Below are 27,244 nucleotides of genomic sequence, written 5' to 3' on the forward strand. Positions count from 1 at the left end.
GGCTCAATTTGAATCCTGGTTCTGTTATTTCATCCTCAGTTTCCCCCATCTGTGAAATGGGGGATGATGACAATACTTATTTCATAGCATGGTTTTGTTGTGAAGGCAAAGGAAGTGAACGCATGTAAAGTATTTAGAAGAATGCACGGCGCAAAGTCAGAGCTTAGTAATGTTAGTTGTTGTTATCACTACTATCAACGAGTCCGGCTCTGCCACCAATGCCCCTCTGAGCTATTCTGCTACCATCTCAGTGAGTAAGGAGTTTGGACTGCATGACTCCTGAAGTCCTTTCTGGATGGAAAGGTTCATAACTCCTGGTCTTCAGAGGAACGGAAGCAGAAGGAGTAGGGCACCCAACAGCACCTGTCTGTCCTCTGCTCCACCTTGTTGCAGGTGGTCAAGAGGATCTACCGTGGGAAGAGCCCTGCCACACAACACCCCCCCCCCCCCCCCCCCCGCCACATGCAAGAGAGGCTGGGAGTGGCAGGGCTTCAGATGTCAGGGCTTTTGAAGTGCAGATCATGCTCCCCAGAGAAAAATGCCAGGCCTGGCCCTCCACATCTGGGGGCAAAAGGTACCTAACAAAGTCAGGGCGAATTGCACACCCTGGGCACCTTCCTGTTTGGGCAATGTCAGGGGCTACACGGAAGGCTGAAGCCTTGCTCCTGTATTTCCATCCACTGAGGCAGAGGGTATCCAACAGTCGTCCTTCTTTTGACCTGTCAAAATATTACTCAGTTGGGGTGTGCCAGAAAGGGAAGTGGGGGAGAAAGACATTATAGTCAAGGGCTCATGTGGGCAATAAGAAGTTCTGCAATGGAGTTTTTCCCAAAAAGCCCCTTTTGACATCTATGCTGAAATTAAATCAGTTTCAACCAGACCCAGGTTGTAGTCTTGAACCCCTCTGGGGATGAGCTGGGTCTTTCAGAGGGTGGCTCTCGGTCTGTAGGGGGCATGTGCTACATTCAAGGGATGTTGTCAAGATAAAAAAAGCCTTTGAGAAAGATTCCACAACCAGGTCACTAACAACACCTTTAATTACGCAGAGAGAAACAAAGGTAATTATAGCCTCTGTCAGCATCCTGGGCTGGCGGCTCCCCAGCCAGGCATTCACACATGGTGAGGGTGTTATCTTCTTGTTGAAATAAAACACTTCAGGTTTAAGATGGGGTTGAAAGATGGGTTCATTTTCCCTGGAAATGTTCCCCTCCGATCAATGCCCGATGGACTGAGCCCACTTCCCTTTGAGCCTGTGAGTGCTGTGATGGCAGAAGTCCCTCCCCTTGGCTTTTTGTCTTTGGACAGACTGCGACTAGCATGTATATTCTACAAGGGCAGTGACCTGTTCTGTCTTATGTCCTGTTACATCCCCAGTGCCCAAAATAGGGCTGAAACACAAAACATGAACTCAGTAAATATATCTAGGGTGAGTGAAAGGATGAATACATGAATGAAATTGGTCTAGAAGCCTGGCAGAGTGGGGGCTGACTGTGACCAAGCTATGGGGGGCAGGGGCAATCCTTCTAGAAGGGCCCTGAGGGGAGGCCCCCTGAGTTCTGAGGGCCCTGGGCTCTGGTTGATAGGATCAGCCATAGTGTGGAGGGATGGTGTGGCTACTGGGTGGATGGGACTTTCATGCCTGAAGCTCAGGTCTTTCTGCCAACAGCTCAGTGCCAGCAAAGGCCATCCGCCCGGTCCCCTGGGGCTCTCTCTGAGCCTCGCTCACCTGCACAGGTAAGGGTGTCCTAGGCACTCTGCTTAGCTCTGTCAGCAAATCCCTCCCTCCCAGCCTTTCCTGTCCACATATATTGAGAGTGATGGGGGTGGTGCAGGTGACAGTGGATTTCCAAGGGGGACAGAGGGAGGAAACACCCACATTTCTACCCAGGAAATTCTAGGACTACTGTACCAGCTTGAGAGGCAGAGAGGAACGGGAACAGTGTTTTGATCGGGGTGGAAAGAGCCTCCACCCATCTTTGAAGGGAGGGGACGATCTGGGCCCTGTGTCTGCCTACGGGCACGCGCGTGCTCCTGTTGCAGGAACACGTGCCCATGGGGCCCATGAGTGTCCCCTGTCCCCGAGCAAGCCTGCCTGCCGCTACCGCCTCCTCCTCCTCTTGGCAAAGAACACAGCTTCAATCAGAGTGTAGTGATTCACTAGCACACGGAACCGCTGTAATCCCTGTTCAGAGATGTGTCGTGATGAACTTGGAGGGCATGTGGACTTGCTCTTTGTTTTTAAATGGGTGCCCAAGCTATCCGCCCTGGGAACTCTTTCAGCGGGACGAAAATGTTGCTGCCCTGAGGTGGAAGGAAGTTCTCATCCAGAACAGGGAGACGGGGATGTGGGCCAAGTACCTGTCTGCCCTCGGGCCTGTCTCCCCTTTCTGAATCACTACTTCAGCTCAAGAATTTCAATTTGGAACCAGAGCCACCTCTGTGCCACACAAGGAGCAAACAGAGATGTCCCACCTTCTGGTTCTCCTGACTCCCCAGACTGTGGCCTGATGTCTTTGGTCCAGCGCTCCAGGGCAGGGCAGAACGTGGGGCAACCAAGGTGCTGGCCCTTCCCTGCTCCTCCCTGAGTATCAGGGTGCTGATTCCCAGCGGGGGCGGGGGCCCGCAATGAGCACGAGGGCAGGAGTGCATCCCCAGCTAGCCCTGTCATGGGGAAGCGCCTGTGACGGCTGGCAGGGACAGCAATCACATCATCCTTTCTCTGCTGACTGCACCACACCCCGTCCAGTCTGAGAGAGGAGGAGGAGGGATGACTGGGGAGACTGGCTCCTGCCTGGCTGCCTCCTCAACTTTGTTCTTCTATTCGGCATCACGCCAAAAGTGGACAGTCCTAACTTGTGTGCCCAAATGAATGGGGCAAAGGTCATCAAACTTCAGACCTAAAAAGGGTCACGGAGATGGTGAGAAAACCATCCCTTGGAGGGAGAGTACTTGCCCAGGGACACAGTGGTGGCCAAACTGAGAATGACGTCATTCTCATAATAGCAGCTAACGCTTATGGAATATTTCCTACGTGTCCAATACTGCATCAAGTGCTTTGCACACATGATCTTACTTGGTTCTCACAAAACCCCATGACGTAGGTTCTATTATTATTATTATTTCCATTATATTGATGAGGAAAGCGAAGAATAGGGAGGTCAAGCAAAGGGTTCAAGATCACGGAGCTAGTGAACAACAAAGTTCTAAAATTTGGTCCAGCGCTCTTTGTACCATCTCCTCTACCAAAAAGACACCCCAAATGCCTCTCTTTATTGCCGCGACATTGAAAACCACCAGGGCCTGGGAATCTGAGGAAGCTCAGGGGCCAAGACACAGACTGTGTAAGCTACGCTGGAGATGGGGGGACACTCTTGTTAGAGCTGTGTTTCTTTCTTTCTGTCTTTAAAGGGACTTCCACCCAGCGGAGTGCACAGAATTGAAAAATCCAATGGTCTTGTGAGCATGTGGAAATAAATTAATTCCAGCATTCAAATTAAGCATCCCTGTTGGCCTCTGGCCTTTCAAAAGCCAACAACAGACTGCAATGACAATGGGGTTTGAGCAATTATGATGAGAATATAAATGAACGTGATTTAAATACCAGAGGCATGATAATTTTAGGAATGGCTAAATAAACCTAATAATCTCATTCTTGCAATGTCCAATTATGGTGTTTTAATTAAAACCTCCTAAGGAGATGGGCGGCTAGTCATGGCTTACCTTAATTATCTTTATACTTAGTAACTAGTCCCAAATTAAAAAAAAAAAAAAGAAAAAGAAGGGGAAAGTTTCTTGTTTCCAGGGAGATATGCCTCTTTCATTTTTAATAATAAATGAGAAAGGGTTTCTTGAGAGGCTTTTAGGAGCAACTATTGTTCTAGGCATTGGGGCACCTGAAAAATGTCTGACGTGAGCCCTTCGCACTGGAAGACAAGATTGATCTTCAGGAAAGGGTATCTCATGCTAAAAGGCTATGGGCAGGTAAGTGTGAAATAGGTGGACAAACCATGAATACAAAGATGTTTAAATGAAAGAGATAATTGACTCAAGAGGTCAAATATTTAGCTAATACCCTTGAATTACAAATTGTGATTAATAGAAACTTCTTCAGATTAAGGCACCAGAAGATTGATGCATGGAAGGTAAATCCTAGAGCTTAAACCCCAACATAAACCCTTTAGGTAAGGATGGGGAAAAAAAACAAAACTTGCAACTCACATGAGTCGAGTAATGGCCAAAATAGAACCTTTTCTCTGGTCTGTTATCATGAGCTCAATAAAGTCCCAGTCTAGTTCAGGCAACAAGCAGCAGGGACCACAGACCCTTCTAGTCCTAGGGCCCTGACCCTCCTCTTGAAAACAAGAAAGGTTCGCAGAGGAATCCTCACAGCAGTAGCTGAAGGAAACCAAGCATTCCAGCTGTATACCATAAAAAAACATTAATAAAAAATAAAATATAGTCTCCCACCCTTTGAAAAATTCCCTGGTGTCTCCTTAGAGGAAGAAAATAAATACCTTCGATTGGAAGGGTAAGTTGACAGAGGAGATGAATTTTGTCAAAGTGCACTGCTAGCAAATTTCTGGGTTAGCTGGAATGATAAGGCGCCCATAGCCAGGGCTTCTGGGGAGAAGAGGCCTGGCTCCAGTCGGCTGGATTTAATTCACAGGGAGATAGCAGGGACCTGAACAGGCAGGGCCCTCCCAGGCTGAGTGAGATAAAGCTCTTTCCTGTCTCCGGAGTCATTTGTTTAGTGAATTTTTTGATATGGTTTAAGGGCTCAGGGAGGTTTTCTGATGCTTCCCTGTCAGGGGCCACTGGTGATGAAGCTACATGCAGGGACGGCTTAATTGGTACCCCATGCCTTTTTTTCTCCTGAGCAGATGACCTCTATCTTTACAGATATGTTCTTATTCCTGCCTTTCTCGACGGAAGTCCTCCTCTGGTGAGTTACTGGTGGAAGAGCTTGAACAAGGAACACTGATGGTTTCGCAGTTTACAACCAGTGGGATCAGATTCATACCAAACTGCCTCACGCAGATGCCTTGTGGGCTCTGCCATGGGTGGAGCCTGCACCCTGCATGGTAGGGGTGGGGTGGGAAATGGTCAGTGCGTGAAAACAGCCCTCCTCGTTGACCTCCCGAGTGTGCACATGCAGAGTCTTGCTCCACCCGGCTTCCTGTGGCATCCCTTTAACACAGCCTCACGAACTGCCTTTAACAGTTATTAAAGAGGTCGAACCTTCTGGAGGGGGTGCTCTTCCTGCACCCCACTAAGATGGTGGTGCTTCCTTCCCAGGGATATTCAATTCGGCCAACCATTATATCTGACTTAGGCCTTTGCAGAAAGCAACCCCCTGCATAGTGTTCTGTTTTTAACCCATGAAAGCCTGGACAGCATCAAAGAATCCCTTCTGCAGAGGGGTTCCCACATACCACTCTCTTAAATTTCTACTACTTGGCGTGGGGGTGCAGATTAATAGCACATTCATGTCCGGAGTCTGTGGGCCAGATTCTTATGTCCTCAGAAAACACCTGGCTTTGTATTACAAATCATGGGGGATCACTGCAAGCCCTAGGCTTAATTGATATAAACAGGGGAGGTGATAGGGATGCTCCTATTTAACTGTTAACCCGCCTGCTGGACTAGCCTTTTCAAAGCAGGGAGATTTGGGGCACGAGCACGTCCAAGACCTAGGAGGGTCAGCCTCACTCCCTGGGGTTTGGATCCTGACTGCGACTGGGTAAGCAAGTTGCCACTCCTTTGATGGGAAGGTGCTTTCCTGACGAAGTGGTATGTGTGTTCGTGGAGAGCATTAAGCCTGGCACCCACCTGTAATGATGTGTTTTAACATTCTCTCTAATTAGTTTTTCTCACTAGCTCTCGGATGACTCCTGCACTCTGTAATTATTTCTTTCACTGGCACTTATGCCGATATTGTACTCTTTGCCTAATAATTACTGTAATTATAGTCAGTATATGTGAGTTGGGTGCCTGTGTGATAAACGGTTTTATTATATGTGTTTGACAGGAAGTGATTTCTAAGTGGGCGTCTATAGGAAATTATCAAGGTACTGCTCTGAGACATGTTAAAATGTTTTTGGATAATAAATAACTTGATGAAGTAGTAACATGACAAGAGAGAGGGGCAGGGGGCGAGATGAAGTTGAATTAAAAAAAAAAATCTTCCATATTGCCAATGCTGCCTAAGAGCAGAAGGGGGCCGGTTTGCCCTGCTGGCTGGGTTGGGGCCCTGCGGCACACGTGGGGCTCAGGCTGCCTTCAATTCTGGAAACAGCAATGATCAAGAAATGTGAGGCACGCAGTCCCTCCCTGCCCACCCCAGCGCCGAGCTCCCTATCCTTCCTCCTTCCAGCAGGCTGACCCCCTAAGATCAGCCTTCAGAGGCCACTGAGCCCCCACTCTGGGACTGGGTTCCTGGAAATCGGGGACGCCTCTGTGAGAAACTCCTCAACTGAAAACTTTGTTTTTGAGGAAATTCAGGGATTAGTTCTACTTTGCCCCCAGAAAGAGGGAGTTGGTGGTAGTAGAGGGTGTCAATGAAAAGTAAAAACAAATAAGCAAGCTTGGAACTGAGGACTGCGTTTAAAAGCCACTACATCCTCTGGGAGAATCTTCTCGGGTCCCTCAGCCACCTCCCGTCCCTGGAGGTCTGCGTTGCCTTCCGTTCTGTGCACAGTTCTGTTTTCTGTACTACGCGGACAATCTGTGCTTCTATTACACTTCAATTACCCACAGATCAAACTCTTATGTTTGCTCAGCACATTTTGTGGGCCCACTAAACTATAATAATTATGCTCCACTTACTAGCTCTTACCAAGTGCTGTGTATTATGCTAAGTGCTTTCTATGCATTATTTCATTTAATCGTCCCACCCATCCCTAGAGTTATGTACTACGATTTTTCCATTTTGCAGACATGTGGTAACTTGCCAAAGTCACACACTACTAAGGGGCAGAGCGAGGGTTTCCAGCCAAGCAGGCTGACCCCACCACCTCCATTAACTTGTCTCTCAACTTCTATGAGCAATCAGGCAATAGGCATGTGTGTAGGAAACGCTAAACAATGTACTTAACACATGTTAAGTTTCTTAGCATCGATGGACGATGAAGCTTAACAGAAAGGGATTCATTACTTCCTTGAGCAGTTTCCTTTGCTAGATGACAAGAACTTCTTCCTCAGAACCCTTCAGGGCACCCCAGAGTCCAAGTGACTATGGAGTGCTGGGGAACATAGGAGATTCCATGCCCAGCTCTGGGCTGGGTGATGTCGGGGAGGGCTCGGCGGTGGGTGAGTCACAGTACAGACGAGAGAGGGGCCGGGCAGGCTCACCTGGGCACACGTACTCCTTCTTCTGCACATCTGCCACGTTGAAGCCCCTCAGGTGCACAGGAGCCATGCAGAGTGTGAACTGGCCAATAGTCCGCCGCTGTCGTAGCCAATCCGACAGCCAGGCCAGGTGGCAGTCACAGTGCAGGTGGTTGGAGTGCAGGCGCCTGGGAGAGCGAGGGACAGAGGTAAGATGTGGTCATAGCATGGAGTGAACAGAGCAGGCCAAACCTCTGAGCCCCTCGGCCCAGCGTGATAATCCTCAGGAGCCCAGGGAAGCATCTCCCTCTGCACTCGTGAGTTACCACGGGAGCCTCAGCCCTTTTACTGCCAAACCACAAACGACTGTTATCTTCACATGCAGGGCACATCCCACGGATGCCTCCGGCGTTCCGAGCAAGTCCCCATTTCTTAATAGTAATGCCACTCTTTTTTTTTTCCCCCACTCAAGAAAGCCTCAGCATGTAGGAGGAGGAAAGTGACATTATTAAAGCGATGGTTCAGATTCGAGTCAAACTTCCAAAGAGGTGACTTGGTTGCAAATTTCAGTACTATAGTTAGCCTGGTCTCCAGATGGCTTGAGACAGCTCCTCACTCTCAACGCCTCAGTCTACAGTGGCACTGTGGCCAAGACCTGCCGTTGCCTTCACTCTTTCTCCTTCATTTCCTCCCTTCAGTGAATGAACCCCTACAGGGAATGCTGGGGAGCTTGTATGCACTAGCCCAGGGAGCAGGGCATGCGGGGCAGTTTCCCTTTTGAAGGATGCATCTTCTCTCCACCCACCCCCCTTTAAATAAGGAGCTGCCCATCCCAGACTCCTGGAGCTCACAGCAATGTCTCCACAGCCCTCCTCTTCTTCTCAAGTTAAATTCCACCAGGTGTATTTGCTATTCTGGTTCAGGAAAGACCCCTAACCAGTTCCGGGACTCTTTGGCCTTTCCCCTCCAGTAGCTGTGATTCCAGATCAGTTTCTTGCCTCTGAGTGATTAAGAGTTGCTAGAGGGATCTGCATGTCCTACTTCTGAAAGGAATCCCATCTGGTTAAATGACTAGAATTTACTTTCCATTAATTGAGGGGCAAACTAAAGATACTTTCCATTAATGGGGCAGAGGGGGGGCAACCTAAGGATATCTAGGGGCTTCTACAGGTTCTTCCCCAAGGTTTCTCGATCAGGGGCTTCCACATTCCCCACAACCTTAGCTCATTGGAAGTGGTGGTAGATAAGTTGTAGTCTGATGGGTTTCTGATGCAAATTTCAAATGCCCAATCGTGGACATGCTAATCAGCCAGGGGTATCTTGGGACTTTCAAGTACTTGGTGTCAAGTCGGTTAATGCTGAGTGGGGGCCTGAAGCAGTGGCTTGGGCTACCTCCATGCCTGAAATGGAGAGCGTTGAAGGGCCCTTGACCTCACTCCACTGAGTATAAAGTCAGCATTGCTCAGCATCGGCCACGTGCGGCTACCTTGGGGGGCGTGCCGGCACAGCCTTCCTGCCATGGCCTGGGTGCAAAGCTCGGGCAGGCCAGGGCCACTGGGGGCCTCGACAGCCTCAGGGGGCCCCAGATCCCATCATATCTGACCAACTAAATGAGCCCATACCCATGTAGGAGGTAATTTTTTTTTTCTGCTAAAAAAAGTTTGAGAAGATTTTTATGATTTTGTTTCCAAATGATTAATTTTGATGTTGTGATGTTCTTTTGGATTTCAGAGTCAATACTTTAAAGTTGAACACGTTTTCATAGGCTCCTAGGCCCAAGATACTGTGCCTATAATGGGCCCCAAGCGATTCTCCCCTTTGAGTTTCAAAGCTCAGACTCCTATGCTGCTTCCTCTTCATCCGGCACTTCAGAAAGAGGTGCCGCAGGCAGGAAAGCGTAGGGGGGCACGCTCCCAGATTAGGGGAAGGACATGAAGGAGACGAGGGAATTCCTTTTCTATCCTGGGCCTTCTTGGGAAATTTCAGCATGAGTGAAAATGATCTGTTTCCTATCAGTGAGTTGGAGAGAAAGAGACAGACAGACAGACAGGAGGAAGAGAGAAGGTGGAGGGAGAGAAAGAGAGGAAGGGGAGGGAGAGAGAGAGAGAGAGAAGGATGGGGTGTTGGTTCTGTGGCCAGGAATAGACCCCTGGGTGTAAAGGCTGCCTAGGAAAATGGCGACAGTGACAAGTGACAGTCCTCGTGACAAGGTGGAGCAAAGGCAGGTTGCAGTGGTAACAGAGACTGAGGTGCTGGGGTACTTCTGTGTGCCAGGAGGGTCAGAGCCTTCTAATGAGAGTCTGGCTTCGATGAGGAAAGGTGGCTGCCTTCTCTGAAGTGACGTATGGAAGCTGAGTAAACAGGGATTCCTATGAAGCGCTGAGCATGTGCCCACAAGGTAGATCAATGTTGACAAATTCCCATCCGTTCCAATCAGGGGTAAGAGATCAGTGGAATGACAAAAGTGAGGTTTAAGTAAGTCAGATCCTTATTAAGCGGATTAATTTCTGGGAGAATGAAACTGTTGGAGGTTTTCCTTTTGGAAGATTACATTAGGTCGGTTCTTTCTCAATCCCTGCCAGCCAGCCCCAAGCTACCTTTCTTCCTTACCTTCCTACGGATGATTCCTAACCTTTTGTCTGCCTTTGTGGGGGATTTCTCCCCTTCCAGGTGAGACCATGGGAAAGAGGTGACCAAAACTGACTTGGAAGCCACCTGAAGGCTCTTGTCAAAAGCCCACGGCAGTGGATGGGCTCAGATCCTTCTACCCGCGACCCTCCTTGGAATTTTAGCCACCAGAAGTGCTGGCAGAGTTGAGCTGGGCAGACTCTTCCAAGCATCTGCCTTTCATATCATGTTTGGGAGATCAAATTGAGTAGTATCGTCCCAAATACGAATAATGAAAGGAAAGTAATCACATTGATCAGAAAACGTGAGCCTGGGCACTGCCAGGAGTATTCCTAATCTCCGTGAGTGAGAAGAAAAATTACTATTATTATTTTTTATGTTAGTCCCCATACCATATATTATTAGTTTTTGATGTAGTGTTCCATGATTCATTGTTTGTGTATAGGTGTTTCTACGCAAAGAAAAATTATTTTATTTACTTTTCATAATTTTGGTGAATTGGGATGGCAATGACCTGGGCGAAGGTGGCCTCCAGTGGCCCTTCAGCCAGGTGGCTGCTCTGGTTTCCCCTTCCTTGGCTCTTCTGCTTTTGTTTCTGCTGAATGGAAGGAGCTCAAGCTCTGATGTCAAACTGCGCAAATCTGACTTTGGCTCTGTGCTTTTCCGACTCTGACTTTGGGCAGTGATTTAACTCGGGGCCTCAGTGTTATGATCTATAAAATGGGGACTATTAATGGTGCCCCCTTCCCAGGGCTGTTGTGAGGACTGAAACGATTCATGAGAAGGGCTTAGCACAAGGCCCTGCACATTATTAGCCATTAAAGTAATGTCTGTGCTTATTACTGTCGTGAGGAGAATAGCCCCACGCTTCTGTCTCCTCCCAACCCACAGCCCTCCCTGTACAAGGTACCATTTCTTACTTAGACACCAAGGCATCAAGGTGCCTAGGTGTTTCCTGCATGTATTTCCGCAATCTTTCGCTGATGGAAACACCGTATTCCACGTTGGCAAAACCACCTTCATAGAAGATAAGGTGAATGAATACAAATGCCAATTTGTAAAAGGTGCCTTTTAGCCATAGGCGCTAAATTAAATTTCCAGCAAATCCTTTTAGAGAGGGTCAGTGTTCATTTTCTATAAAATGTGGCTTTCTGAATTAAATATAAAAGCTTTCCTTTAGAAATCCCATTTATGACTTCCTTCCTCTCTCCTCTTTCCCCCTTCCCCCACCACCAGTCTCCCCCACCCCCACTTTAATTACAGTGAAGGGGGATTAGTCAGTGCAAGTCTCTGGGGAGTTCTGTACAGAGCCGTCTCTGAAATTAAACTAAAGAGAAAGTGGCAGCAGGACGGAGCAAAGAGAACAGACGAGATTGACTGATTGATCTGAACTCATCAGCTGAGTGTTCGGGACCACAGGGAAGGATGACAACAGAAATGAGGAGAAGAAACTCTTTCACCCTCCTTTCTCACCCAAGGCAGCCAAACAAGGCACCTGAGAGCCAGACCCAGCTCCCGCCCCGGGGCCCCATCCCGTGGACCCAGCCCAGTTTCTGTTATTGCTGTTCCTAGATGGAGAACAGCAAGAGGGGAAGCCGGAATCACAGAGGGGCAGCCACAGGAACTGGACTGCGGGTTTCTGCAGGTGAGGGTCATTTTTCTTCTATTCAACCACCCCGTCTGGGGAGATGCAGGCCCTGCACTAGGAGGCTCGCTTTCAGCTTTCCTGGCCAGAAGCCCTGGGCACGCTCCTCTGCAGCTCATTTGTGGCTTGCCGTGGACTGTGAAGAGGTCTTTGAAGACCTCATGGTTTCTCCTTAAAACTCCATTACTGCACCAACCCACTTCAAAGGCGGAAGGCAAAGGACAGATTTTCTTGATGGAATTACGCTATCACGTGAGGGACTGAAGGGAGAACTGGGGAGCAATGATGAACCCTGGACTCAGATTCTTCTTCATAGTAACTAGTATTTGTTGAGTGCATCCCATGACAGTACTGCCAGCGTACCTCATTCTCACAGCTGTGAGACAAGCATTTATGAATTCACTGTCCTTACGGGGCAGACAGATGAAGAAACTTGCCCAGAGTAAGTGGCAGTCAGAGCTAGCCTTTACACTCAGGTCTGCTCAGGGAGCTCAGTGTGTTTCTTTATACAGTGCCTCACTGCTCCTTGCTTCATTCCTTGCCCCCAAGGTAAGGTCACTTTCTCACTCATGCAGGGGTTCTCAAACGTTATGAGCATCAGAATCCCCCTGGGGGGCTTGTTACAACCTGAAGGCTGGCACCACCCCCAGAGATTTGGATTCCGTGGGTCTAATCTCATTCCATGATGCTGATGCTGCTGGTCCAGGGACCCAACTTTGGGAACCACTGCTCTAAGGACTTTTAAATCTCTGTGGATTCCATGTTGCTCAGGGGCCACTGATTAGCTGGCTGGTTGCTTGGAACTTTCAGTCCAGATTTCTGGATAGAGTGATGATAACAGTAACAGTATCATTCATCATCTACTCCGTGCCAGGCCCTCCACATATCTCATCTCATCCAGTCCTCCCCAGCACCCCCATTGACAGAGGAGGGAACAGAGGTCCCAGAGCTAACAAAGGGCATAGCAGGCATTCCAGCCCTTTGCCTTGGCCCTATGTGTATTTAGCTGAAAGCTCTTGGGGGCTGGCTCTCCACTTCTACTGTAATGCAAACACTAATGAAGTTCCACCAACACAAGAAAACCATCCCTATGAACCCCTTTGGAAAGCCCAACAGAGTCCATTTGCAGAGAAACTTACAAAAGGCTTTCTGGTTGAGAGGAGAGGGGAACTCCCCAGGTAATAAAGGCACTGGGACTGCTCTCGGTATGGGGTGTTGTGGGGAGATTTGCTTTCTGAGTACACAGAAAAGGAAGGCTGCAGCCTACCCCAGAATTAAAGGTCAAGAACAAGTTCCTGCATTCTATCAGAATATTGTTAAGGGAGCAGGGGAGTGTGTTGGGTGTGGGCTGGGAGGATGGAGAGAAGGCGGGACTAAGGCTCCCACTCCGCCACGGCACACAGAGGGGAAAACATGACCATGGCACCATGATAGAACTGCCAATAGCAGGTGACATCAGCTCAGGAAATAGTGAGTCATTATGTCTCAGCTGTCCATGCTCTGTGACAATGTACCACTAATAAACTTTTCCATCAAGGTGGAACACACAAAGACGAATTCCCCCATCCCAGGCTAAAGAGAAATGAGTCTGTCCACCGTGGAATGGGGGTTGAGAACCATGGATGGCCCTGTGAAGCTTCTCCCTCATCTGGGGCTCACCAGCACCTCAGTCAGTGGTGGAAGGAGGCAGGGTTTGCTCTAGGACCCACGTGCAGAGCCAGCACAACAGGTTTCACAGGTCAGAGCATGGCACACGGGGCTGAGCGTGGCAGGGAGCAGGTGGGGCAGAAGCAGGGACCTTTACTCACAGAGTTCGAATCTTCGGCATGTGGTTGAAGCTCGTGACCAGGATACGGCTAATGTTGTTGTTGTTGAGGGTGCTGTGAAGGTAGAGGGAAAAGGGAAAGGGTTAACAAGGAAGTAGCATGGGTGGGGGGAGGCCAGCACCAAGATGTTTCTGGAAGTGGGGGAGGGATAGGTGCGACTGCCAAAAGGATCATAAATCAATAGCTATGGGGCAGCTGGAGACAAGGGGGCAGATCTCCAGATGGTAAGAGAATCCCTGGTTCTTTTTCTTCAGGCAGCTCTTTCATCCCCTCTGCTGCCCTCTCAGTACTCACAGACCCACCTGCAGCAATGATTATCACTTCCTGAATCCTACTATGTGCTGGGTGCCTCACTATGACATCTCTAATTCTCACAACCACTACAGTGTCCGTTATATATTACCGTCCTCATTTTTTGAGAGAAGAAAACCGATACGGGTCATTTTGGTTAGCAACACACATCCCTGCTAGGTAGGCGTTATCCTCGTGCTACAGATGGGGAAGCGGAGCTCCGGAGAGGGGACAGAATTCTCCCAGGGACCCCTGGCTGCTGAGCTTGGGAGATGGGACTTGAATCTAGCACTATCTTGTTTCAATTTCCCTGCTCTGCCCATTGCCCATACTGCCGAACACAGGGTGCTACATGGACAGTTTATTCTGGAAGTATGTTCTCCCTAGCTCACCCCCTCTTACCCTCCCATGGGCCCCCACTGGCCAAGGAAGAAGCCTTTCTTTGGAAGCCTTCACTGGTTAAGCAGACTTCTTTTGTCCTTGGCTCTTGGTAATCACATTACCTTTCTCTTAAAATGCCCTCCAACGTTTTCTATCCTGTGCATTACTACGGCCCCATGACCTGGTCCATATCCGATTCAAACTGAGTCTTATATACCCTACTTGTTTGATCTTGGGCAAATTATCAGCATCTCTCAACCACAGGTTCTTCATTGGCAGAAGGAGGCAGGTAATGGTACCTACCTCACGGGCTGGTAAAAGGCTTAGCGTGCAGTATAAACTCAGTAATGGAGGCTACCATTTTACTGACACTGGTGGAGTCCTGTCCTGGTCATTCCTGTTTCCCCCAACCCCAACCTCCATAGAAGTGGAAATACAGCTTCATCCAGCACAGTGGCCCCCATACCCACTGCACCCAAGGGGCCTGCAGAGATTCTCCACAACAGGAGGAGTCCAGTGACTATACCCCGCCTTGCCCCAGGCTATCCCTGCAACTCCCCAGGGCCTACTTAGCATTTGTTTGGCTAATAAGTCCAGAAGGAAATCTGTTTACCTAAAGACATAGAACCTAATACTTGTCCCTCCCTCCTCCCATATTTACCACACGTCCAACCATTTTAGGCATAGGGGATGGTAAAGAGGAATGCGCAGACCACGTCTGTGTGGACTGCTTCTGCCTCCTCCATACTTTACCAGTGTTCCTGTGCAGACACTTGGCATTTTATGAAGTGGAAGCCACGTAGCTGTTCTGTGTCGTATGGCTTATCTTTTCTAAGAAGTGTGTGTTAACCCATCCTGTCTCCCCACACCCAGGTAGCCTTCAGAATATCTCATCTGACAAGGCTGAAGAATCTGCCCCTTCACTTCCTTGGCAGGAAGCTTCCTGGGTGTGGGGACTATGCGCCCCCAGTCGTCCACTGGATGAGGAATGCCTCTGGGGCCAAAATGATGCCTTTGTTTCCCTATCTGTCCCAGAGTTCTAGGCTCCACACTTTGGGGGTACCTCGTTAGGGTCATTGCCTCACTACCGGACAACAATCTGACCATCTTCCTCTCTCAAAGGCAAAGAGCAAGAACCCTTTGCAGAGAAGAGGCCTCCTTCCAAGCATGTCCAGCCACTCACATCAGGTTGAGTTCACAGCCAGCCCTAATTTGAGCTGAATACACAGTGCAGTTATATGCAGGGCTCGGCCATAACTGCATCCGGCAGGAGTCCGGCAGCAATGACTTATTAATGTATTACTACACTGATATTTAAATGTGAGCTGTAATGAGGGCTATAAAACATTTACGATAATAGCAATTATTCTAGAACCAAAATGACTAAACACGGTATTCAGACTTTCCTGATTTGCTGTGTGGGGCTGGCCAGCCCAGGGATGAGAGAGGGCTGGTGACCTCTTGGATGCCAACTTCCATGGCAGCTACAGGTTTTGTTTCCCTGATAAACCCCGATTTATTTGCGCTCCAGTCTCGGTGGCTTGTGCCCATGCATGGAGTACGGTGCTCTATCTGTTGCTTGCACCCCTCAGTAGCAGGCTATCAATGGAGTTGGTGGTTGTATAACCCCCCCATGGTGGAGCAGCGCTGGGGAGCATGTGCCTGGAAGGCAGAGACTGGGTTCAGATTCTGGCTCTGTCACTTGCAGCCCGTGCAACCGTCAGTAAGTTATCTTAATCTCATTAGGTTTCCTCCCTCAACATGGAGATCATAATGGCACCAATCTCAGAGCTTTGGTGGCGATTTAATGCGATGATACTAATAATTGCCACATTAGCTGAGAGCTTACTGTGTGCCAGGCAGGCACTGGGGCTGAGGGTTCTACTTGTACCATCTCATTGCTGCAAACACTATGAGACAGGCACTTTTGTGATCACCTCCATTTCATGGATGAAGCAAGCCCGACTCCAGGAATGACCTGGATTGGTTGTCTCCTGCTACAATAACAGATTACTAAAAATTTTGTGACTTCAAGCAACACACAGTCTGGAGGTCAGAAGTCTAACGTGGGTTCATGGGACCACTTCTCTTCTGGCGGCATCAGGAGAATGTTTCATTGTCCTTTGCTGCTTGTCCTCAGCCTGTGGTCCCTTCCTGCAGTACTCCGACCTCCTGCTTCTGTGGTCACATCTCCCACTGTTCACTGTGACCCACCTCCCTGTAATGAGGAGCCTCATGAGGACATTTAGAGCCTAACTGAATAATCCAGGATAACCTGCCCATCTCAGGATCTTTTAGTTACATCTACCAAGTCCCTTTTGTCATAAAAGGTAATATTCCTAAGTTCCTGGGATGAGGATGTGGACTTTTTTTTTTTGGACAGAGGGGCCTTATCCAATCAACCACCATGCCCTGAAACAAAGCACACTTGTGAGCACAGCCTGGCTCGCGCGCAACGCTCAGGAGGACTTAGCTGTTATTTTAGCTTGTGTTTCTTTAGTCTTTTATGGTTTACAATATGCTTTCGTGTTCACCTCATCTGGTATTTGTAGAACTCTGAGGTTGGGATTCTTATGCCCATCTTACAGACGAGCGATAGGAGGCTATGACGCTCAGGGTAGCTCATGAGCTCCTGGAGGATTCAGGAATCACTGTTCTTTCTTTAAACCATAATTTCTCCCAACTTACCCACTGCCTCCTGTTTTCAGGGCCAGTTTGTTACCCCAGCATGGATGTTCTCTGTCATGTCCACCCTGGCACCCAAAGCTAGAAAGAACTGCACAAGTGTCTCTTGTTCTATAAACTTCCTTGAAAATTAACCAACAGGAAAATAAATGGTTGGGTCTGACGATGACCCGCCACTGGATGGCTGGTCCAGACTAAGCTGTGGGGAACTCATCAGCTTGTTTTATTTACCTCCATCTCCTGGAGGGGTTCTGCCAGTTCCACAATCTAGCTTCAACCTCACAGCTCTGCTCCTTTGGAGATATTTTGAGAAAATACACTTTACCCCAAGTCACCCAGGCTGGAGGTTTTTCCCCAAATAAATGCTCCCAATTCAGCCTTTTCCATCAGGTATCAAGATCAAGCTCAGGGTCAAATTAATTCTATAAGACTTCAGAACTACTCTGCCCCCCCCCCCCACTTTTGCACCATCACAAGCAACTACATGGGCATTTCAGTATAAACCAGAAATAAAGCCATCCCCCCCCTCCATGAGATTTAACAACTGAACCACCCAGACGCCCCCCCACTCTATGAGATTTAAAGACAGTCTGCCTACCTCCCATTTCTCTTTTGTAAAACCCTTACCTGTTATACTGTATTTATACGGAGACTAAGGGTGACCTATATACTGTGCAATCACTCTTCTGTTTTGTCATAATCAGAACATAAATGTTTAATGAAAAAGGATCATTTTCCATATTAAAATGATCCATGCCATGTGGATAATGCTATTTCTACCAATGGATCCCATTCTCTCTCTCAGTTGTGAGCACTAGAAGGAGGGCATTAACCTTTTTTCCCCAGGGCACTGAGGGATTAGTGGACTTATTGCTCCTGGGGAGCACCGATAGAACCTTGGTACCCTGAAAAAATGTGCTTGTGCTCCTCAGCTAAATACTGTGCTACTGTGGCAAGACCAGGGCTCCCCGGTACTGAAGAACGCACGAGGAAGTTGTGCACATATGGGTCCGTTCCAGTGGGTGACAGACTACTGCCCACAAGTCAAATCCCATCCAGTACAGCCTGTTTTTGTAAATAAGGTCATACCCACCCGTTTATGTATTGTTCGTGGCCCCTGCTTCTCGGTTATAACAGCTGAGTAGACGTGACAGAGACCACAGGGCTAGCCCTAGCCTAAAATAGTGACATCTGCCTTTTTATAGAAAATGTTTGCCGATCCCGCTTGCTCTAGAACTGGGAAGCTTCAGTCTTGCATTTGTCAGTAATGACCTGTGATGTGCTGGGCAAGCGGATGAGGGCATGAGGTCAGAAGCTCTCAAAACACGGGTAGGAAAGCCCAAATAGCCACTGGTAGGGCTGGGACTCAAAAGCAGGGGGTCTAACTCTAGAATCCACACTGCTGGCCCGCATCACAGGCCCACCTGGAAGATGGGTCCCACTCTTCCAGAACCTACAATGCTGTGATGAGATCAGAGCCAAGGAGAAGGCCCTTTTCAAGGGACAGGGCAGGTGAGTCCATCCCGGGTTGGGTGTGGAATGAACTTGGGTAGTGGTTTTCTAAGTGTGGTCCCCAAACCTGCAGCATCACTTGGGAACTTGCTAGACATGTGTATCTTCAGGTTCCACCCAGACTTACTAATCAGAAGCTCGGGGGTGGGGGGGTGGGGGCGGTGTCCCAGCCTTGTGTGTTTTAACGGACCCTCCATAGTATTCTCATGCGAGCTCAAGTTTGAAAACCACTGAGCTAGAGAAAAAGCTGAGAGTAGAGCCTTTACCTAAGTGTAGAGGACAGTATGTAGTCTACCTTCTTGCTGACTCTGGGACCGAAAGCCTCTTCTGTGGAGGATATGGGGTTTTCCTACTTAGAAGGAGGCCCAAGCTCTGAAACAGTACACAGCCCTCAATGAAGATAGCTGTAATCACCCTTGGAAAGCTCCAGCTTGGCATCTGCCCCCGGCTCCCCGCTGCTCTCTGCTGAGTGCTGAAGTGTGGCTCTTCCTCACATCCCTCAAGATAGCCATCTTCAGTCTGGAGGAGCTAAGTCCAGCTGCAGCCACGCCACCCTGGCAACCTTAATAAGGCTGACATTTCCCTCTGTCTCCTCCGATTAGGCCATCGCTTTATCACTCTGTGCTTTCTTGGCTCTGGGTGTAATCTGCGTGTTGTGTGTCCATAACACTATGTAATTGGCTCTAATGCAGCAGTATTATCTGTGAGCATGTATCACATAATTGCAAAACCAGGCATCGACAGTAAGTACCACTGCAGACTCCCAGCGCGCTGGCCTTCCTGGGAGACTCCTCGAGCCGCAACCCCTCTTCCCCTCCACACAGGTGGGAATCCAGACTCCGTGGGTCGGATAAACCCTCTCGGAAGATTGGCCTGTTCATCCCTTGTCTCAAGGCAGGTTGATCGTTCCTTAAGTCTCTGTATATAAGGTGGTTCCCTCCTTAACACTCCCCAGGGAGGAGACTTGGTGAGTCATCAGCAGCCATGCAGCGAAATGTCTTTTTCAAGTGAGCTTGGAGGTGCCCTGACTTGTACTTACAAATACCTGTGTCCCCTGGCCAGCCCTCTAAGCCCTGAAGGCGGAACCCCTCCAACAGGGCCTGTATTGAATTCCCAGGGGCAGACACAAACCAAAGTAGGTGGCAGCATTTTCTGGAGAGCGGCTGAGTGCAAATACTGTGGCTGGACCCTGCAGGATGGATCGAAACTGCTGGCCTGGGGAATGAGAAGCACAGGGGGATTCTGGCAGCGTGTGGGCCTCAAAGGGAGGGGTGGAGAGCTCACTGCTGCGTCTCCTTCTTGCTGGCTTGGGCAGGGAAAGAGGAATGAGACTGAGAATGCTTTAGGTGCCTGCTCTCTTCTCTGGCCTATCTGTCAAAGCAGGGCTGCCTTGTCTTGGGTCTTGCTTGGTGGCTGCTGACTAACAGTCACCGTGGCCCCAGGAATCAAGGCCCATTGCTGATGACCAGGCCCTTCCGCCTGCTCCTAGGTCCTGGGAATGTGAATGCTGTTGGCTGGCTCAGTCCATTATAATGTGTGTAGGTGGTGTCTCTGTGGACTTGGCTGCAGGAGAACACACACCGAATGCCCACTGAGGTTAAGGGAGGCATCCCCAAGCCTTTCCCCCAGCCCAGAATCTCTCCCCAACTCAATGACTCAGTCATTTCTGGAGGAAGCTCTCCTGAACGTTTCCCTTCTATCACCCAGTGGCACATCGTTCTGCTTTGGCTGGAGGATCTAGGAAACTCCAGAAATCAGCAAGAATGTACGATGATGCATCCTTTGAGAAAATCCAAACTGAGCTTGCCAAGATCTTCCAGTAAAGATGTCAGTAAGAGCAATAACAACACTGATACTAATTATTAAGTATTCGCTATGTGCTGGCACTGGGCTGAGCACTTCTCACACATTATCTCATTTAATTCTCCCAACCATCCTGAGGTAGACCTTTCCATTTTGGAGCCTCGAAACATCTGCTCTGATCACAGCTGTAAAGTTGCAGAGACAGTCTTCAAATATAGGGAAGTGGGATACCAGGGCCTGTATTTTTGCCGTTCCACAAAACTGCCTCTTACAGGACTGTCTGACAGATGCTGGCTATCCCGTTTCCGTGTCTTTTCCAAGGCCGAGACGAGTCCTAGAGGCCAGTGGGGCTCTCAGCCCTCACGGACTTCCATGTGGCGGGGACTATGGTGTTTGCCTCACTGCCAAGGCTGCTCAAAGGCAGCAGCATGACCTGACCCTCCTCTTGTCTGCAGAACACAGAGCTCAGCACGGAGCACGAGGGCGGCGGGAGAGGCTACACAGGAGAGCGGGCAATTCGGTCTTAGAGCCTTCTGAGGACAAGGTTTGGCTAACGGCGGCTAAGTGTGGCCAGAAACCACGTTGGATCAGTTGGTTGGAACCAAGGGTACAGATCTGCTTCTTAAGCAGAGCTCATCTTTGGGCTGTTTGGAGCAGGTAGTGAGTCTCTGAGGGCAGATGGGGCAGGAGGAATGAGAGGGCCAGAGGGAGAGAGGAGAAAGGATGGTGGTAAGCCACCTCTCGCACATTACCTCCTCTCCGGGACTATCCTGGGTGCTGCCTATTACTGATTTCCTTGATCTCCCTGCGGACCGTTTAAATTAAAGCTCATAACCATTGTGTGGGCATATAATGAAACCAACTGATGCTGCACTGATTAGTCCATTACTCTCAACTGTTAGAAAACATAATGATCTCACAAGGGGCCTTATTCACTGACGTATAGCAAGTGAGCTCTCATTTGACACCTCAAATTAGCAGCCAAAGCAGTAACAGCTGGGGTTTTTGTCTCAATATTTGTACCCGACTCTAAAGTGATTTGGCACCGGGTGAGCGTTATTTTTAAACACAGAGCTCTCACCGCCAAGTAACATTTTAAATGGTCTCCAGGTGTCATGTAAAACCTACAGAAATAAATAAAAACAATCAGCTGCCAATTTGAGTCTTTGATGATATCGATTCCTTAACAAAAGGGCTCGTCTTTGGTTCTCCCTTCATTATATATTCATATTGTGACAGGCAGAAGCTCATCTCCTTCTACTCAGCAGAGCCTCGGTGTTAAAATGGAAAAAAAAAAAAAAAAGATGACTCCAAAATAAATGTAAAAAGCGGAAGATCAAAAGAGAAAGATGAAACTTCAAATCCTGCCATTGCTCAGTCAGATGCCCGGTAGTGGAGGTATTCCTGAGGCTCCAGTGTTTTAGGTCCCTTGATTCTGAAGAACTCCTTACTCATTTTTTGAGATGGTCACAGACACTGCCTGGTGGTGATTTAGAATGATTCAACTGCCTCCCAATGACCATTTTAATTGTAAAATGTGCCTTCAACGACAACATGAATGAGTGGCCTCTCCCGATTCTGTTTCGTCATCCATAGGCTGGGAAACTGGGCCATCAATCTTGTCTACTACATTATTTAGAAATCAGGAAGTTGCCAGTGTGCCAAGATTCTGCAGTGGGCTGAGGATGGAAGAATGACCTCCAACTTACATAACCGAACAGGTGAGTGTACAGTCAAGGCGGTGGGGGGGGGGGGGAGGGGGGGGGGGGGCAAGGGACGATTTCCCCCTCAGCTGCATTTCAGCCCGTAAAAGAGGAAGAAGGGAGAAGTTTTTCAATGCCCACTAACGTGTACACTATGAGAGAAGAGAGGACACGCCAGTTTTGCTCCCTGTGGTATAGGCAGGGTCTTGCCCAGTGTTTGGCACATAGAACAACTCAATAAATATTTACTGCATGGATGGATGAGTTTCAAAATGTGAAGGGTCATGCTTTTGGCATCTTTTCATAAAAATAAATTTCCACTCTGAACAGCTGCCTGGGCTGATCCAGGAGTACAAACTCAGCTGCCTGCAGGAGCCAGGTTTTACATCTGAGCAAGTGGGTTGCGTGGGGTCTGCAGTAAACCCAGCTCTGCCACCCGGGATCGTCACTTCTCGTTTCAAAGGCTTGTTCCTATCCTGGAATGTGGGTGCACCTGCTGCTGGCTGTTCCTTTTTTTTTTTTTTAAGAGAAAGCCAGACATCTAGAATTTTTATGTGAAGTCTCCTGGTTTTTTAATATTGGTGATTAAATTATCTTAAGGAACAAAAGTTACAAATGAAAAATAACTTGGATTTGGCTTTGCAGATGCCAGTTTTTAGTCTCTGAACCAAAAAGATCAATTTAACAGTTTGATTCATCTATATCACATGTATCATACATATATCATATATGTATATTCAACACATATCACATATATAACACACTTTGAGATATGTATATATATAAAAATTGATGTGTGTGTGTGTGTGTGTGTGTGTGTAAAATCCAAGTACGTTAATGGTGAAATGTGGTTGACACCTTCCTTCTATACCACATCTCTGGGAGGGCAGCCACCAGGAATCTACTCTTCAAATGAACTATCTTAAATGATAGAAAAGTATTCAAGTTCTCCCCCCAGCCCTCCCCAACCATCATTACCTGGAGACAAAGAATTTTGAGAAAGTTTCTGTTTATAAGGGTAAGGCTGGGTCCCACCAGGTAGGCTGCTCTTCCCAGCTTTCCACACACTGTGAATCAGTTCTGTGGCTAAACCTGTAAGTTATTTCTTATGTACGGTTCGGAACTAAGCCACAGGGTGCATGAGGCTCTGTTTCTGGGCTGAGATGCTGACAAGGTCCGGGTCTACCCTCTGATCTTTGCAAGGGAGGGGCTCTCTCAGGGAGCTAGACACAGTTTACTTGGGCTGCTTGGGCTCAAAGAGAGGCAGGGTGCTTCCTCGTCTGGCCTCTGGTCACCACTGGTAGCCAGGATCCATGATGTAGAATTCAATCTCTTCCCAGATTGCCTTCCTAACAGACAGCAACCTGTTGGCTACTGAGTGGTCATCTCCCAAGCAGTGGCTGCAGGACTAGAAGGCCCTAGAAAGGGAGGGTGTTGGTCCCCATACTGAACATATGCTGTTCTCTCTGGAAAAATGCTAGAGATTAAGAGATGATGGGATGGGCAGGGCATAGAGGCTGTCTTCACTATTCTTTGTTCCCCTTCTGCTAATACAGGGGAAAGGCAGACGGCAATACAGAGCACTGGAAAAAGAGTCAATGGACCTGTTTTCTGGCTTGGTTCTTCTGTGAAATTTTTCTATGGCTGTGTGTGAGTCACTCAACCTTCTGGGGGAATTCCTTTCTTTTAAAACAAAGTGGTGGGACTAGTTGACCTCCAGGGTCTTTCCAGGCTACAGTTCCACTCTCCAATTCACACTGGGCTGGTGCTGGCTCTAAAATGGCAATTCTGGAATGGGAATCGTTTTCCAGACAGCAGTGGAAGGGCTGGTGGATGTCTAGATTTGTATAAAGATAGGACATCTGACCAGACTCTGAAAATCACAACTAACCCCCACAGCATTTGAAAAGTTTCGCAGAGTCAGCTCATTTTGTTTTTCTCTTTATGAAAATAAAGTTTCAGCTTCTGTGGGGTTAATGGGCTTGCTTCCCTAACCAGCTGTCACATCTCTAGCTTATATATGGAGAAGGGACGGGTCCAGACATGGGAGCGATTTTCCTACCCAGTTGACTTTGTGGAAGTGATTTGCAAGGCTGAAAGAAGTGAATAATTGGGATCAGGAAACTAATTCTCGCAGAGACAGGGTTTCACGTGGGTGGGAGACAGTTTTAATAATCATACTCCTGGGTTTTAATAAAAATGGGTCTCTTGCAGGTACAAGATCCAAATGGTTAAATTCGGAAAGAGAAAGGGCAGAGTGGAGGGTGAGGGGAGTGGCAAATACCTCAAAGTATTTAACTTCAGAAGATACACTGTTTAAATGTGCCTCTTAATGAACGTGAACCGGCCCCAGTGGTTTGGAACAAAGCAAGCAGGAAAACAGGCCTGGAGGGAGCTGTGGAGATTTGCAGAGGGCCATTCCTGTCCAAATGGGGTACTTGCCACTCCAGCTCTAAGCCTGCGATGTCCAATAAGGTAGCCACTAGCTAAAGGTGGTGATTTAAATTTAGATCAATTAAAATTAAATAAAAGGTCAGTTCCTCGGTTGTATGAGCCACACTTCAAGTGCTCAAGAGTCACATTGTGGTTAGTGCCTATCATATTGGATAGCACAGATGAGAAGCATTTCCTGCATCACACAAAGTCCGATGAGACAGCGCCACTCTAGACAATCAGAGCCACACGCGTGCCCAGGATTGCCACAGCTTCCAGATATTCCGGGGAAATTGAAATCATATACTTTTAAATAACATTACCTGAGTTTTAAACATTGGCAACTAATTCTAATTTTTTTAAAACACTGTAAAGCCTAAACCAATTAAAAAAAATCAAACTCCGTATCTGAAGTTTTCATTTAACTATGGGCCAATAGTTGGGGTCCTCTGATTTAGTTATAAGTAAAGTGGGAATGGGCACTCTAGAGCTTCTATGAGTCCAAATATGACGTTGGAGAAACAGAATCAGATTCCCTCCATCCTTCCTCCTCACCATCCCTTGCTTCTAAGCACCTTCACAGATAGGAAATGGAAGCTGAGAAAGGTAGAGATGATGCTCTGATTCTCCCCAGCATTGCATCTCCATGTCTTCCCCATGCCATCCTCCCCTCTGGAGAGCCAACTAGCAAGAAGGGGTCAATTTCCTGCTTGAGTTCCGAGGACCTTGACTTTCAGGACACATTTCTGCAGAGTAATGGACTCTTGGCCACAGGTGAGCTGAGCCAGCCAATATTCTGCATCCTGGATGGAAGTGGAGGTTGAGCAAGGGGCAGGTTCCACTCTTCAAGGAGTCACGGCTCCCTGGCCTGGAGACCCTTGAGAGCCATGAGATGAGAGCTGAACGAGAGCAAGATACTCCCTGAATGTGCTCACACACTGGTCACTGAAGCCATTGCTGGCTGCTGGAAGACAGAGAAAAGATAGAGGCTGACCATCGGCACAGGAGTGCATTTGCAAATTGGTGTAGAAGCTCCATTTTGGGAGTGAACTGACCGCTGTGTGCATTTGGTAACTCTGTGGTATTTCCCCACTGGCCTCCTCATCTTGCCCCCAAGAGGAAACTCTCTGGAATCTGTTTTTCAAAGATTCAGTTATTTTTCTAGTTTGTTTCAGGTGGGACAAAGCAAACCTAGTTTGTCCAGCCAGAATTTCACCCCAGAGACCTGGTGGCTGGAGTCCATGGCCCCTTTGGACAGTAAGACTTCCATTACCTGAGTCCACCTAAGTGCTGCTCACAGGAGAAGTTGATAATGGGAGTCCTACCGATTCACAGATCCTCTGTGCTCAAGAATAGTTCCACGATCTTCACCATATCCCCTTAACCCAGGAATGTACACTAATGCATTTTCAATTCAGAGACTAAACAGAACTTTAGTTAACAGGAAAGTACAATCAAATGGAAACCATTGGAATACTCTCCCCCACCCCAATTCTAGCTATTTGAACTGTTAAGGTACTGCTTATTTAAATGGAAAAAATTATCCTTTATTTCAAAGGAAATTTCACTTTTTCCTTAAGCTGATGTTCTCAAAACCAAGCTAGCCATTTTAAGAACATGGCTATGATTGAGCCTTGAGCCTGGGTGACTATGAAGGAGGCGCGTGTGTTGTGTGGCCCATGTGAGCATTTATAGAAAACCTAGATCCTTTCCTAGGATCCTAGGGGCTGAATGGAAGTTACTGGTGCCTTCCACAAAGTGCAGTTTTAATTCTGATTGCCTGAACAAATCACAATTTGTAGCACCGTACCAAAAAAAAAAAAAAAAATCATATTCTGGAAATATTTTAAGACTTTCATTAGGCAGTGACAGTTCTATATTCAAAGCTATGTCGTGACTAAATACCCTGATTCCAAATTCTGTTGAAACAAATGTTTTCAGCTCCCAGAGAAACTCAGGTGAAACACCTTGTAAATAAATGAAAATGAGCCTTGTCTGTTAGAAAACACCACTTTTCACTATGGCTCTAATTTTGTTCATAGATAATTAAAAAAATATCGCCATTTAGCTGGAGGAATAAAAAAAAAAAGGTAATGTGAGAAATGTGCTGTTTCAGTAAAATACTACATCATTCAGTATTTAAAATAATTTTGGGACAATCACAACCTTAAGTTCTGTTCCGGACAGAAATGTAACAGAGAATATGGAAACTGGGTGGAGTAGGTTTCTATTCAGTTAGTTAATTTCAACTGAATTTGGTTCCATGTACTTTATTTATTTATTTTTTAAAGAGAGTTTATTTATTTGAGAGAGAGGGAGAGAGAGAGAGTTTTAAACATTGGCAACTAATTCTAATTTTTTAGAGCGGTGGGGAGGGGCAGAGGGAGAGGGACAAGCAGCCTGCTTGCTGAGTGGGGAGCCTGACCTGGGGCTTGATCCCAAGATTGTGAGCTCATGACTGGAGCGGAAGGCAGACACGTAACTCATTGAGCCACCCAGGCACCCTAGTTTCATGGACTTTAAATGACTACCTACTTTGTTTCCAGTTTGTGTGAGGTTCTGGGGACAAGGCAGTGAAACAATATAGGCATGTCCTTCAACTTCAGTTGTGGCGACTGTCCTGGTTGGGTGTCTGCTATTTGCTAGACCTACACCTATGGTACCTCCTTTAACCCACATACTAGCCTAAGGGGTTGGTAGGTATTATTGCTTCTATTTTTCAATGAGGAAACAAGCCCCAAATCACCCAGTTTGGTGAAGCTGGACCGGCAGCCAGTCCTATGGGAGAACTCTAACATCCCCAAGGTCAACCTTGGCCTTATACCTCCGGGTTTGGGGTGGTTCTGTGGAATTGGATGTAATGCTGATTAAGCTGAGGTCATAGGTTTAGATCTGAGCGCCCTGTGGATCAACTTTTCAAATATGAAAAACTATCATTCCTGAATCATTGTGGGCATTTACAACAGCCCGTAATCTTATTAACGCATATAATTGTTTCTTTGGTATGTACG

At 47.8% G+C, this 27,244-nt stretch overlaps 1 protein-coding gene across 2 annotated transcripts in view; it reads right to left on the reverse strand.

The window, feature by feature from the left end:
- Window positions 1-27,244, reverse strand: part of SLIT3 (slit guidance ligand 3) — a 597,503-nt gene that overhangs the window by 123,178 nt on the left and 447,081 nt on the right. For both annotated transcript variants that reach the window (XM_035013944.1, XM_035013938.1), the window contains exons 7-8: window positions 13,408-13,479; window positions 7,351-7,514 (exon numbers count right to left, since the gene is read on the reverse strand). In XM_035013944.1, coding sequence (XP_034869835.1) covers window positions 7,351-7,514; window positions 13,408-13,479 — 236 coding nt within the window. The remainder of the gene's footprint in view (window positions 1-7,350; window positions 7,515-13,407; window positions 13,480-27,244) is intronic.

This window comes from Mirounga leonina, unplaced genomic scaffold, assembly GCF_011800145.1.
Source record: "Mirounga leonina isolate KUSES-001 unplaced genomic scaffold, KU_Mleo_1.0 Mir_104, whole genome shotgun sequence".
NCBI classification, from domain to species: domain Eukaryota; kingdom Metazoa; phylum Chordata; class Mammalia; order Carnivora; family Phocidae; genus Mirounga; species Mirounga leonina.